The following is a 15,324-nucleotide window of genomic DNA, read 5'->3' as shown; positions in this document are numbered from 1 at the left end:
GTAGATGAGGCCACGTGTTATGATGATGGGAAGACATACCATGTGGGAGAACAGTGGCAGAAGGAATATCTTGGTGCCATTTGCTCCTGCACCTGCTTCGGAGGCCAGCGGGTAAGGCCAGCCTCTCTGTAATTGAGATAAGATGAAGGGGAGACCCCTACCCTGGTGATTGAGAAGTCAGCTTCTTGTGTGTGTGCTGTACACAAAGTGTGGTAACACTCCTTATGAAAGTTGAAATACCTCATTTCCTGTTGGCACAGAGCTGCCGGCAAGAGGCTACCCTACACCCCTTCTCAGTTCTCCCCTTCCATGGCAGCCTCAGCCACTCTCACACCTATTATTCTCAGGCTGTTGCTACTCTTCAGCAACTAAAGGGTTACATGTTGAGTAGCATTAGGCTTTGAGATGCACAGTGACGGATAGGTGCTCACATGGCATTGTTAAGATCCAAGAAAGGGTCTAGAAAATACCCTGTCTCAATCCAATAATAGATTCCTGATACAGATCTAGCACTGGGCTTAAGGAATATGGGACAAACAGAGGTAATGAGAAACGGTTCTGGCTGTTAAGGATATATTTGGCAACATTAAGTTGGCACACATTGAAAGTCAAGCTAATTAAGTGAGTTTCTTAGTGGGTTTGACAAATAGTTCCCAGGTAGGCTGGAATCCACAAGAAAGTTTCCATGGAAAAGAGAAACATACCCTGGCTGGGGGTTCAGATGTTTGAAATAGATTGAGGGAAGAGGAGGAAGCAGAGAGAGCAGAGTAAGTGTATCACCCGGGATGGGAAGCAGCTGGCCTATGTGGGTTCCAGTGAGCCAACCCTCTGCCTGGTGTCTTGTAACAAATCAGATGAGAAGAAGTGGGGGCCATTTACAGAAGGGCCTGGAAGTCCATTACTTAAGCCAGAAGTTCTCAACGATTTCTAATCTGTGCCCTCCTTCACTACAATAAAAAATGCTGGGCTTTCCTCTAATGTTATTTGAAATTTCAAAATAAGATGACTCATGCAACTCAAGAGCAACAGAACATAATATTCCTTCATTTTTAATGAAAACATACCCTCCCCAACAGCCCTTCACATTCTGATACATGAAGACCACGCTCCCCACCCCAGGGGAAGATGCACTGGCCAATTGTAGGTACCCAAGAAGAAAGAACATGATGGAAGGTGGTTTTTAGGAAAATTAGTCCTGCAGCAGGGAAGGGCCTTCAAGGGTCCGGCTCTGCCCCCACCTGAGGACCTGGGGCAGCCCATGGAAACTACCCTGATCTCTTCCACACCTAGTGGTTAGGTGGGGAGGGAGAGGCTTCCCATTCTGACAGAGAAGCTATGGAGGCGCTCTCTCTGTCTCTCATTAACACTTGTAAAGACTATGACGGTGGAACATTTCTGGTAAGTGGTTGGTATAGAAATGTGTGATGGAAAGTGAATTTGTAGAATGTGGTCTCACTTCAGCATCTTCTCAGTATTTACGCACATGAGACCTTTCATTTGTGACATCTATTCTGTTCTAAAGAAAGTGCTAAATGAAACACTTAAGACAGCAGTGGAAACTGTGACATTTTTATGTGAAAGCAAGATTCAGTGACTCTGTAAGTAGTATTTACCTGTATTGTATGAGGTGTTCTGGGGAATACTCTTTTAAATGGAGAAATATGTCTGGAATATTTAAGTGACAGTATAAAAAAGAAAGTGATTATATTATTTAAAGTTCTTCTGGGTATAAGAGGAAAGCTCAACTCAGGTTGATTAAGGCAAAAAAAAAAACAACACAAAAAAACAAAAACAAACAAACAAAAAAAACAAAAAACACCTCACATAGCTGAAGAGTCCAGGGTCACATAACAGAAGAGTCAGGGCTGCTCCAACAGTGGCATTCTGAATCTCTCACTCTCTTATATGCTTTGTTACTGTGTATTGGCTTTGTTTTCCAGAAGCTTCTGCTGATAGTGAGAAAAATGACTTCTGTCCACTCCATGTTTAACCTCTATAGGCTTAGGAGCAACCATGAAGGAGAACATGGTTCCTCACATTTCTAGCAAAAATCTCAGGAAGAAGTCTTAGTGGCCCAGCTCAGTCCCTTTTCCTTCTCTTATCCCAAGTCTGGCCAGATGAAAGGCTACAACGTTCACTGGCCGTGGCCATGTGGGTAGGAAGGGACAGCCTTCCTACCCACATTAGGAGGAACTTGGCCAGGCGTCATTCAGCAGGTGACAGTCCCAAATCCACCAGCACTTCACTGGGTTCCTCTCCCTCTCGCTTTAAGCAGGGCAGTCTTTGGAGCTGAGTTTCCTATAAAACGAGGGTGTTTGTCCCTGTGATCTCAACTCCCTTGTAGAAAGCTCTAGGATTCTGGGAAAACTTCTCTGTGTCTTCTGGTACAGAAAGCATACTTGAGAAGTTGGGACTGGAAGGAGCCTTAGCAAATGTGTGGGGTTTGAATGGGAACAGAAAGAAGGATGTTTCAGGAAAAGCACAAATAGGGGTGATCAGAAGGTATGAGTAATAAACCAGAGCGTATTCTGTAAGTTATAAATGCATAAAATCATCAGAGCTTCCTTCATGATTAACTGCTCATGTGTTGCCAATGGGTAAGACCTGAAATTCTTTAACGCAAGCACTAATGGTGATGCTCTCAGGTGATTGTCAACCCCATTTGACTTTATGCCTGTGTCCTCTCAGGGCTGGCGCTGTGACAACTGCCGCAGACCAGGGGCTGAACCCGGTCACGAAGGCTCCACCGGCCACTACAACCAGTACTCACAAAGATACCATCAGAGAACTAACACTGTACGTGCACCTGTACCTTGAGTGTTCGTCCCCCAAATGCCGTTAGATACCTAGTAGGGATACCTGTAGGCACCTTTCTTCTGAATAAACCAAATGTTCTTTATTGTTAAAAAAATCTTTTAAATGCCTTGAGCAGAAGACTATACCCTGGAGCATAATTTAGGTTCAAATTTATCAAAACTCTTGGCTATCTATTGCCCACTACATTGCTAAGTTCTTGAAGCTGGAAATACCGTCCTGTCTGTAAGGGCTTGTCATAAAAAGTCTCTCCGCTTTTGTTCCATACACGTCACGGGATTTTTTGGTAAATTTTTCTTCTATTTTAACAGAATGCTGCCTTTTTTTTTTTTTTCTGTTTTCACAGAATGTCAACTGCCCGATTGAGTGCTTCATGCCTTTAGACGTACAGGCTGACAGAGACGATTCCCGAGAGTAATATTTTCCACCCAGAGGAACGAGCATGGATCTCTGTCAAGGTCCATCCAAACTGGAGTGATGTTAGCAGACCCCCATCTTAGAGTGTTTCTTTCTTAAGCCCTTTGCTCTGGAGTAACTTCTCCAGCTTCAGCTCAACTCACAGCTTCTCCAAGCATCACCCTGGGAGTGCTTTGAGACTTTTCTCATAAATGGGGGCAGTATATTGCCTGTTCTGCTCTGAAGTATTCAGTACCGCTCAGTATTTTAAATGAAATGATTCTCACTTGTGATTTGGTTTGGAATCGCTAGGGAAGCACAGACACCAACCAGCGTAAAAATGCGTTGAAGTGATATCCTCAGAATTTTAAGTAGGAAAGCTACCCAAACACTTCCACTTAAGTGGAAATGCTTCCACTTAACTGGCCTGCAATATTGTACGAATGGCATGTCCTTGTTACTGTGGTATTTAAAATATCCACAGTATCCACCTTTTCCAAATGAGTCTAGTAATATCTTTCTCTTATCTGTTATTTATCAATTTTTCCCTGTATTTTTATACGGAAAAAATTGTATTGAAAACATTTAGTATGCAGTTGATAAGAGGAATTTGGTATAATTATGGTTGGTGATTATTTTTATACTGTATGTGCCAAAGCTTTACTACTGTGGAAAGACAACCGTTTAATAAAAGATTTACATTCCACCACTTGAAGGTCATGGCTTCTTTCTTGCATAAAGAAATTTGGGGGAGAAGAAGAATCCCCATGAATGTTCCTTTTCAATTCAGCAAACACTTGAAAACCTATGATGTGTATAGCTCTCTCCTTGGAGATTTAAGTACAAAATTTTCCCCAGTCTGTCACTACAAAAACAGATTCATTCTTGGTATTTCATCTCTTCAGTAATGAAGCTAGTTTCATATTTCTGCTTTCTCAGATTTTAGTGGACTGAAATATTTGTTGAACTCGCTAGCCAGCTCTTCAAAAGTGGGATTGAAAGGAACTTCTGTTGTTCTTTTTCCAAACATCATTCCCCCTTCCTCCCTTCTTCCCTTTAGTGAATAAACACCTATTCAAAGAGCTTACCTTTGGAGGCAGGAAAAAAGATGGCAGAGATGTTAAAACTACTTGAATAGCACATCCTAAAAGAGCCTTGTCTTAGGCAAAAGGTGTGCTACAAAGAACCTGAACCCCACTCGTCCTGATAACCTGCCACTGACACTTTCAGGGTGTCCCAGCAGAACAGAGTTTGCAAAATTCCTCCTCTACAAAGGACATCTCCTTTTCAATTTGACTTTGGGGAAACAACAAACTCTGAGATTAAATCTGGCATCTAGACTAGTAAATAATGGCACTGGGAATAGTTGATTTTTAATTAGTAAAAAATTAATAATTCATAATATACAATACTTTTAGACATTGTTGTATAATGGAAGAAAATATTTCAGTAAATACCTGTCAGTGAATATTTAGACTAACTATAGAAAGAGATTTCCTCAGAATTCATTTGTTTAAAAAAAAAAAATTTTACATTTGAATTATTTAGTTTACAAAATGCCCTGACATTTAGTATGTCATTGGGAGATTTTGCAGTCTAATTTGATAAAGAATGCAGCTAAGATTAGTTTTCCTTAGCAAGACACAGACCCAAACCCCAGATTTCTACTTAATGTTCCCAATCATTCAGCTTTATTAGGCTAGTAATGGACCAAGACAGCCGCAGCTCATATATGTTTAAAAAAAAAAAAAGATAAATCACAGAAGAAACACATCGTGCTGATGTGACTGTCTCACATGTGTCATCGCTGATCACTGAAGAGACAATGTGATTCAATATAAACCTACACACTGGGGTACCCAGGTGGCTCAGTGGGTTAAGCCTCTGCCTTCGGCTTAGGTCATGATCTCAGGGTCCTGAGATCAAGTCCAGCTTCGGGCTCTCTGCTCAGCGGGGAGCTTGCTTCCCCCTCTTTCTCTCCCTGCTGCTCTGCCTACTTCTGATCTTTCTGTCAAATAAATAAGATCTTTAAAAAACAACAACAAAAAAAACCCCTACACACTGCGGTGCAGTGGGGATCACTGAAGATGCGGGCCTGAGAGAAGGCAGGCTGGCCCCCTCGTCTCCATATGTGAAGAGGAGGCCCAGGTAACATGTGGGTGAAAGTCTACACTTCAGCTCCATCTTGCTTAAAAGTCTTTGTATTATAAAACATAAGGAAAGAACAGCTATCAGCTGAGAATGTGCTTCAAGCCACTTGCCTATCTGCAAACCTGAACCTCTCTTCCCAAATGTGAGCTTAAGTAAATCCACTTGGACTGTATTAATTAAATGAAGGCAAGCCTTTCTGACAATTTATAAATGAAATGTAAAAGACACAGGCTCCACATTTTAGATTTTAAAATATCATTTTTCCAAAATATCTTCTAGATTCTCAAAGCAGTTTATTAATCGTACAAATTAAACTTTCAATAGTGAACCAGTAACTACATTTAAATAATAGTAACGAATTAAACAAATTTAAATGGCCTTTCATGTTTTGGCATCAAAATGCAAGAGTGGTAAAACTTTCTTTTTTCTATTTCTCAGTAAAATCATCCAAACCCTAACCCCAGAGGTTTTCCAAAGTACTTTATAGTTTTTACTGACTCATGATACTTCTTCTCCTGAAAATTTTGCAATAGTCCAGATTGAAAAGGCGTAATTAAAAGACCAATCTCGATTCAGGCAAGAAATTGCCAATTCAAGAAAAAATCAGGTAAAACTAATAAATATATCAGATTTTAAAAAGAAAAATTGCAGGTTTGAAGCTTTACTTTGCCTTGCTGAATTTGATTTGTAACAAAATTTATTGTGTATTTATATTGTTTTCGGCTCTAATGACCTAAGTGAGTGATGCAAATTGGTGTATATAATAATATCACTGTAATTCTGTGAGGCACACTTTCTCTAAGGCGGTGAATAAAGGAATGATCAGGTAGAAATTATAAGTATAGGAAATGACTTTTCTAGTTATATTTCCATTGAAAATTCTATTCCATTTCTAGTTGCATGAAACTCATTAAAGTGATTAAGAAACATCCCATCAGCACACTTAAATGCTGAAATTGCTTCCTATTCAGTAAATTCCCATTACTGTGGTAGGGAAAGCGGCAGGCTACAATTAAAAAATCCCATTTTCAGAAGATACATTTCAACCCTTAAAAAAAGGCGGGCGGGGGGAAGACCGCTCTTGGGACCTCTCATGTTGGGAACATTTAAAGATAACCATAAAGGCTGATAAAGCAGAAGCAGCCCAAAGTTGACCATGCACTGCCCTGGGGTTTTCAGACTTTCTAAAGAGTATATGGTGCTCATATTTGAAATGAGAGTTATTGTCATTGCCACATTGTCTCGCTCTGTATCTTCATTAAAATAGAAGAGTAATTTGAATTGCAAACAAAAATCTATATAAATTACAAAGGAAGGAAAGAAAATGCTGCAATAAAAGAGCAGAGAAATGGTGCTTCAGCTGAAAGCCAAAAACGGAAATTCCTTTTTTAACATTCCTCAGTAGAGTCAGGTATGAGATATTAAAGCGTGTTTTACATTTCCTTGAATTCCTTTTTACTTACTCTTTAGAGACATGTGGGTTTTAACAATCTTAGCAGCCAAATTTCTCCTAAAATAGCTCTGGTGTGGAGCCCCCGAGACTCACAATTTGCACTGCTTGGAGGCTGTGGGAGGCAGTTGGCGTGGGCAATACCTGGCATCCTGGGCTCACTGGGATTCACGCTGGAATCCCACGTCCCACGTGTTGCCCACCAAAGTAAGTCCTCTCACGTAAAATACAGCGAAGGCCAAGGATTCTCCCTTGACCGTCTCTTTTCTCTCTTTGCATTATGGTACTTCGGAAACAGCCATTTTCTTCCAGAAGGAAACATGGCCTCTGCCAGCAAACCACTGGACAGGACTTTACAATGAAATCTACTGATCTGTATAATTCAGCATTAGTTGTAAGATGCTGAGCCAAGCGCTGAAAGCTGTATTTGACTCAAAAACATGCCGCTTTGGTGGAGAAATTGAAACCCTCAGATATGGAAAAGTAAAATGGTCCAGCTGCTATGGAAAAGTTTGGTGGTTCTCCAAAAAGTTAACCCCGGAATTACCATAGGACCCAGCAATTGCACTCCTAGGTATATACCCTGGAGAACTGAAAACATATGTTCACATAGAAAGTTATACACAGGGGCACCTGGGTGGCTCAGTGGGTTAAGGCCCTGCCTTTGGCTCGGGTCATGGTCTCAGGGTCCTGGAATGGAAGCCCCACATCGGGCTCTCTGCTCAGTGGGGAGCCTGCCTCCCCATCTCTCTCTGCCTGCTGCTGCCTACTTGTGATCTCTGTCAAATAAATAAAATAAAATCTTAAAAAACACAAAAACAAAAACTTGTACAAAAACGTTCATTACACCATTATCCATAATAGCTAAAAGGTGGAAACAACCCAAATGTTCATTAACTGATGACTAGGTAAATAAAATGTGATCTAGCCATACAATGGAATACTATTTGTTAAAAGGAAATGGAGTTCTGAAACACGCTACAACATGAACCTTGAAAACACTATGTTAAGTGAAAGCAGTCAGGCACAAAAGGCCACATATCATACGAATCCATTTATATGAAGTGTCCAGAATAGGCAAACCAATAAAGAAAGTAGATTAATGGTTCCTAGGGGCAGGGGAAAGGATGGGGAATGACTGCTACTGGGGATGGGCTCTGTTTTGGATTGAGGAAAATGTTCCAGAATTAGACAGTGGTGATGATGATATAAATTTGTGAATATACAGCACTTAAAATCACTGACTTGTACACTTGGAAATTGTTAAAATGGTCAATTTTATGTTACGTGAATCTTATTTCAATAAAAAAGAAGAAAATGTCGCTTTACTTACAGAAAGTCTCTGTACTATCCTTTGGTTTAATGGTAAGAAATGAGGTGTGGGGAAACAGAGTAGATGAAAGGTTGAAAGGACTCAGAAATCTTTTGGCTACTTATTCAGAAACTGAAAAAGATCTTCCATAAATATACACTATTTTTTTTTTTTAAGATTTTATTTATTTATTTGACAGAGAGAGATCACAAGTAGACGGAGAGGCAGGCAGAGAGAGAGAGAGAGGGAAGCAGGCTTCCCGCTGAGCAGAGAGCCCGATGTGGGACTCGATCCCAGGACCCTGAGATCATGACCTGAGCCGAAGGCAGGGCTTAACCCACTGAGCCACCCAGGCGCCCCAATATACACTATTTTTAAAGCAATTTCCATGCATTAATATCATCCCCCAATACCTTCCATGCTTCCATATACACAAGGCATTATGAATAATAACTAGCATTTTTTTTAAAAAGGTGTATTTTTTATTTGAAAGAGAGCACAAGCAGAACAGGTAGGGAGAGGGAGGGAGTATCTCAAGCGGACTCTTGGCAGAACATGAAGCCTGACCTGGGGCTCGATCTCACACCCTTAAGATCGCGACCTGAGCCAAAACCAAGACTCAGATGCCTCCCCTGACTACGTCAGCCAGGTGACCCTAGCATTTTTTACAAACGGTATTTCTTGTGACCCGGATGGTGCTGTAAGTGTTCTTACACACTCTGTCTCCTCTACTCTTCAAAACCACCGTACAGGGGCTGCGGTCACCTTCAGCTTACAAACAGAAAGTGAGGGGCAGGCCGTGAGCAGCCTAACATCACACAGCTCCTAAGTAGTAGAGTTGGGACTCAAACCTGACAAACTAGTTTCATGTGGTTTTAACCAAAAGTGCTTTTAACTGAGAGCTACTTGACCTCTCCAGGAGCAAATCCACCCCTATGTTATAGGTGAGAAAACAAACTGCAAGAGGCCCAACAACATGCCCCAAATCGCCCCACTGGTGCCAGGCAAAACGAGTCAGTGGTGACCACACGAGGCACAAGGTAGTGTTCTGGAGGGAGAAATGGGAAAATCATCCAGAAGAGGCATCTCAGTGGGTATGGGAGCTGCTGGCAAAATTATTAGCTGCTGGCTAGTGGCAACATAGGTGTTTGTTTACAAATTATTCTTTTTTTTTTAAATAATTTTTAAATTTCTAATTTAGTTGACAGACAGAGATCACAAGTAGGCAGAGAAGCAGGCAGAGAGAGAGAGGAGGAAGCAGGCTCCCTGCCGAGCAGAGAGCCTGATGCCAGACTCGATCCCTGAGATCATGACCTGAGCTGAAGGCAAAGGCTTAATTAACCCAGAGCCACCCAGGCGCCCTACAAATTATTCTTTAAACTGTAGGTGTTTTATGCACTTTCCACAGGCATAATTATAATTGTTTAAAAATTGTATATTTATTTGACAGACAGAGATCACAAGTAGGCAGAGAGGCAGGCAGAGAGAGAGGAGGAAGCAGGCTCCCGCTGAGCAGAGAGCCTGATGCGGGGCTTGGTCCCAGGACCCTGGGACCATGACCTGAGCCAAAGGCAGAGGTTTTAACCCACTGAACCACCCAGGTGCCCCTATAATTTATTTTTAAAAAATGAATTTGTGCCTAGCAGACCACAGTGCATATAGTTTCTACCTGAGGAGAGAGAAACTCAGGAGAAATGGCAAGAGGTATGTGAAGTAAAGGTTAACAGAAACCTTGGAAAACTTGTCTTAAAAAACAAACAACTAAACATGAGAGAAAATGTCTCTCTCTAACCTAGAACTGAAAAGTCTAGGAATCGACATTATAGGAATTTGGGGGTAGGAATGGGGAAACGTTCATTAAGCAGGCGGAAGTTCTTATTATGGTAAGAAACATAGCTATCAATTTAAAGCAACAAAAGGAATCAAAAGTGGTTCAAACTTTATAAGATGGTAGAAACAGAGTCCAAATACATCAACAACTGAATGAATGTAAATGAGCTGAATGCAAAGGTAAAGGTTGGCAAATTGCATTAAAAACAAAAACAGATTCCAGATATATCTCACCTAAAGCATAAGAGCACCAAAGAATGAAGAGGTATTAGACATATATAAACCAAAAAAGAGCTGGTCTAGCTCTGTTCATATTCAATAAAACAACTTATTTTAATTATTTTATCTAAGACGAAAAGTGTTAGTAGGATTGGAGTACATAAAATCACTATGAAAAATAGTAACTTAATGCATGCAAGCACTTTTTTAGTTTCAAATATACATGAAGCACATTTATAAATCTGCAGGGAGAAACTGGTAAACTCATCTTCACAGAGGGAGGTTTCAATCCATCTTTCTCTACTGTTGATAGGTCAAACTTATAACAAAAATCACTAAACTACAACTATCAGTTTGAAAGAAATAAAGGAACAGAGGCACAAATGAAATAAAATGACATTACAGGAATCCAGTTAACAAAATACAGAATACTGGAAACTCTATGGAACCTAAAACCTGGTATCTTTGGTAACTGCCTGCAAAAAAAAAAAAATAAAAAAAGAGGAAACAGTCAACAACTGATTTCAGATGCACCAATCAAGTGCAATCAATGTGTGTCTTAGGCTTGGATCTTTTTTTTTTTTTTTTTTTTTTAATTTGAGAGAGAGATACAGTGATCGAGGAACACAAGCAGGGGGAGTGAGCGAGAGAAAAAGCCGGCTTCCCGTCGACTGGGGAACCAGATGCGGGGCTTAATCCCAGGACTCCGGGGTCATGACTGGGGCCAAAGGCAGACGCTTAACTGACTGAGCCACCCAGGTGCCCCTCAGGCTTGGATATTTTTACCAACAAGCTCAGGTGGAAAAAAAAAAGTTAATGTGTAAGATCTGGACAGGGACTGGGTATTTGATATTCTGCTATGCCTTTCAGTGTGCTACTTGAAGTATGGTTATATATTTTTTTAAATAAACTTTTTATTTTCTACTACTTGGATTTACAAAAAAAATTAAGTTGGTATCGAGTTGCCATATGCCCTACACCTAGTTTCTCCTTTTATGATTTGTTACAATTAATGAATCAATATCGATCCATAACTGAAGTGTGTACTTCACTGGGACTTTTTAACCTGGCATCCTTTTTCTGTTCAAATGGTCTATGCTGGAGACATTATATTTAGTCGACTTGTCTCCTTGGTCTCTCTGGACTGAGGTTCTCAGACTTCCCTCGTTTTTCAGGATCTTGACAATTCTTAGTACGGTCCTTCAACTGGGAGTTGCCTGATGCTTCTCCTAGGACTACACTGGGGTTGTGGTTTTGGAAAGAAGACCAAACAGGTAAAATGCCACTCCCACTTGGAGGTACATACTATCACTGTGACATGCTTGTTTAACCCTCAGCACCTGCCTGAGGTGCTGTCAGTCAGCACTGTAGTCTCCAGTAACTACAGTCTCCACTGTAGTTACTCCTTTATCCCCCTTTCCATGCCACACATCTTGGAAAGAATTCACTAGGCACAGCCCACACTTAAGGGGTGGAGAGTTATGTTCATCTTCTTGGAAGTGGATTATCTATATAAATTACTTAAAATTCTGCAGATTTATTCTCCATTTATTTATTCAATCATTCATTAGATCAGCCATGAACTCAGATATTTCACAGGTTGGGTTATAATCTAGTACTACATTACTTCGCTGCTCAAATGATTCTAGCTTTGGCTATGGAGAATCCTTTGAGTTGGCTCCTCTATCCTTTGACATACTCCTATGATCATGTGTTTGTTTTTACAGTATGTCCTGACTTTCTGGCACTGTAAGGTGCTCCAGGCATCTCATCTTGTATTATTTTCTGCCCCAGTCCTAGAGTCAGCTATTCTTCCAAGGAGTGCTGGAATCCTTCTACTGGAGTGGCATTAGAAACCAGCAACTTGCATTAGGTATGCCCATTGGTACTGGGGCATTGTTATTTCTTGCCTCTCACAGGAATAGGCATGATTATGTATTTTAAAGAGTATATATACTATTTTAAAAAGTTCTTTGAGTCACTTTAACTGAAATATTTACAGAGGAAATACCTATGTCATGCTTCACAATAATCAGTGTTGTGGAATGGTACATGGGGAAACGGTAGATGAAACTAGTGATCATGAGTTGTACTTGGATGACAGGTACAGTTTTAACTAATTTGTGACCATCCCAAAACTTCCATTAAAAAAAGATCCTTTAAAAATTCAGAAAAAGGGGCGCCTGGGTGGCTCAGTGGGTTAAGCCGCTGCCTTTGGCTCAGGTCATGATCTCAGGGTCCTGGGATCGAGTCCCGCATCGGGCTCTCTGCTCAGCGGGGAGCCTGCTTCCTCCTCTCTCTCTACCTGCCTCTCTGCCTGCTTGTGATCTCTCTCTGTCAAATGAATAAATAAAATCTTAAAAAAAAAATCAGAAAAAAAGAAGAGTAAATGAAACAAGATGGGATTGGGAGGGAGACAAACCATAAGTGACTCTTAATCTCACAAAAGAAACTGAGGGTTGATGGGGGAAGGGGGGTTGGGAGGGGGGGTGGGATTATGGACATTGGGGAGGGTATATGCTACGGTGAGTGCTGTGAAGTGTGTAAACCTGGCGATTCACAGACCTGTATCCCTGGGGATAAAAATATATGTTTATAAAAAATAAAATTAAAAAAAAAATTCAGAAAAATACTACTATGTGTCAGCAATCTTGAAAACTTAGGCAAAATGGTGAAATTCCTAGGAGAAAAAATATATATACTTTGCTAGAATTGACTAAGGAAGAAAAAGAAAAGAAATGGAAACAGTGACTAGAAATTTTCCTATGATATTCGTATGTGTTCCTGATTCTTTTAAGGACAGAGTAGAGTGTACTGGACTAACCCTCCTACAGATAGTTATGAACATGGAACAAACATGTTACAAAATCTATCTGAAACCACTGGAGAGCAAGCAAAAGGTGGTGGAAACCAGAAAGAATCAACCTTCAAAGGGAAAGGAGATATGTCAAATTAATCTCATTAAACTATGGATTCAATGCAATTTCAATCAACATCCCAACAAATATTTTTATAGAAACAGACTATATTTAGTTTCAAAGTTTATATGGAAATGCCAAAGCCCCGGAATAGCCAAAGTAAGTTTTAAAAAGGACAAAGATGAAGGCCTCCCATTATCTGGTTTCAAAATTTACCACAAAGCTACAATTTTCAGGACAGTGTGGTATTGGTGTTAGGACAAATGTAACTATGGAACAGAAAAGAGTCCAGAAACAGACCCATGGCAAATAATGGTTAACTGAAGGAATTGGCAATCCAATAGTTTTTTCAAATGATGCTGAAACACCTGGATAAATGTTTGGAAAGAAAGTGAAACTCGACCCATACATCACACTAAAATTCAAATATCTCAAAACTGTGCTTAGAAAGGAGCTTTTTAGAACTCTGACTAAAAGAAAAGCTGCATGAGCAGAATCCCCTATGAGAAAACCAGTGAGACTGTAGGATGCTTATGCTGTCTAACTCCAGGGTCTGCTCAGTTTCTCTGGCTTACTTGATGATTTTAAGATGTTTCACCCAGGCAATGTTTTGGAATGAGCTGAGCTCCAGGAGGCAGGGATGTTCCTGTATTTCTTACACACAAATATTTATGGGCAATATTTGTCATGCTAGAAAGCCTGTAACTTTAAGAAGTTAAATACAACCAAAAGCTATGGATCCAAGACGACTAAGACTTAATGTTTTATTTTTTAAAAAAGATATTGTCAAAATGTTACATGTGATTTTTCACCTACACATAAGCAAACCATAAAATACGGGGCAATGAAATCAGTGATGAAAGAGCCGAAGATTCGTATGAGCAAGGATTATTCCCAATTCATCGCAAGCCTCAATCACAACTTTGTCAGCAGCAGAACCAGAAGGAGCAGCAATGTAGGCCACACCGCTCTGAGGGAAGAAGAGACACTGACTTTCAAAACACAATTTTAGGTTAAGACAGGCAAAAATCAAAATCCCCCTCTAGAAAGCATAAGCTAATAATGATTCACAATGCAGACTGATTCACCCAGTCAAAACAAGAAAATGATAGGATGTGGGTTATTCATACATCAAATGGAAGAGTAAAATAATTAAATATTATTGATATATCACACTGCCATAATTGGATATAGAATTCACAGAACTTAAACAGAAGCAGGATTTCTGAAATAGTTTTTTTTTTTTTTTTTTAATGATTTTATTTATTTGTCAGGGTCGGGGGAGAACATACAAGTAGGGAAGAGGGGCAGAGGGAGAGGGAGGAAACACCCCTCGCCCCCTCACGATGAGGATCCCTGGGATCATGACCTGAGCCTGAGTTAGAAGCTTAACTAACTGAGCCACCCAGGCACCCCTGAAATAGTTTTTACATAATAACCAATTCTATGCAAATACACATCAATTCCATACTTACCCTTTTAGCTCTGTCTACATTATCCCTGAAAGGAAAGAAGGCATCAGAGCTGAGAGAAACTTCACTAAGTTTGTCAACCCATTCCTTCTTCTCTGCTTCAGTTAATAATTCAGGCACTTCTTCAAACAATGCCTTCCACTTTATCAAATCCTCATCCTAAGAGTAGAGGGCGGAGACAGGAAAGAAAGATTTTGGATGAGATCTTTAGTACTTTCTGATGCAAATCAGAATGCCAGAAAGCACTTGGGCATTTCTCCCAGGATTTAATTACAACGGCTCATTATAGTTTACGTGTCTAGAATCTTTTTTTTTTTTAAGAATCTTTTTTTTAATGCTTTTAGCATTTCATTAAGTAATTCTAAGTGTACCAAATAAAAACTATAGTATTTACTTCGTAAATCAGTTTAAATATATTTTGCTTTTTAATCTCTGCCTAAGTAAGATCTACTACTTTATATCTCTGTGTCAAAGCAAGCAAGCAGATGATGATGGATGTTGCAGAACTGCATTTACACAGTCTCAAGTCTACAGTAGGCCTAACAGAATCAAGGTATGATTCATGGTATTTGTATTTTAAAAAAGATGCTTCTATCCTGGATGACTTTTTGGCTTAAACAGTGTACTTTTAACTCTTGTTCACAGAAATATGAACAGGATTTTGCTACGTAATTTTTAAACAGGGAAATACAAATATTAGAGTAAAAAAAGAAAGGCTTACATGTTGAATACTTTATGGTTATTAAGGCACACTCTTCAATG

General features: G+C 39.9%; 2 protein-coding genes across 13 annotated transcripts in view; one reads left to right on the top strand and one right to left on the bottom strand.

Annotated features, from left to right (window-relative positions):
* FN1 (fibronectin 1) overlaps nucleotides 1–3,919 on the top strand; it is a 67,294-nt gene extending 63,375 nt beyond the window's left edge. For all 12 annotated transcript variants that reach the window (XM_047720972.1, XM_047720966.1, XM_047720965.1 and 9 more), the window contains 3 exons: nucleotides 5–111; nucleotides 2,689–2,796; nucleotides 3,161–3,919. In XM_047720972.1, coding sequence (XP_047576928.1) covers nucleotides 5–111; nucleotides 2,689–2,796; nucleotides 3,161–3,232 — 287 coding nt within the window. In that variant the 3' untranslated portion in view covers nucleotides 3,233–3,919. The remainder of the gene's footprint in view (nucleotides 1–4; nucleotides 112–2,688; nucleotides 2,797–3,160) is intronic.
* Nucleotides 3,920–13,840: 9,921 nt separating this feature from the next.
* Nucleotides 13,841–15,324, bottom strand: part of ATIC (5-aminoimidazole-4-carboxamide ribonucleotide formyltransferase/IMP cyclohydrolase) — a 29,119-nt gene continuing 27,635 nt past the window's right edge. The window contains exons 15-16 of the mRNA XM_047721550.1: nucleotides 14,566–14,721; nucleotides 13,841–14,060 (exon numbers count right to left, since the gene is read on the bottom strand). Coding sequence (XP_047577506.1) covers nucleotides 13,941–14,060; nucleotides 14,566–14,721 — 276 coding nt within the window. The 3' untranslated portion in view covers nucleotides 13,841–13,940. The remainder of the gene's footprint in view (nucleotides 14,061–14,565; nucleotides 14,722–15,324) is intronic.

This window comes from Lutra lutra, chromosome 3, assembly GCF_902655055.1.
Source record: "Lutra lutra chromosome 3, mLutLut1.2, whole genome shotgun sequence".
Lineage (NCBI taxonomy): Eukaryota > Metazoa > Chordata > Mammalia > Carnivora > Mustelidae > Lutra > Lutra lutra.
This window is presented reverse-complemented; position numbering and strand designations above follow the sequence as displayed.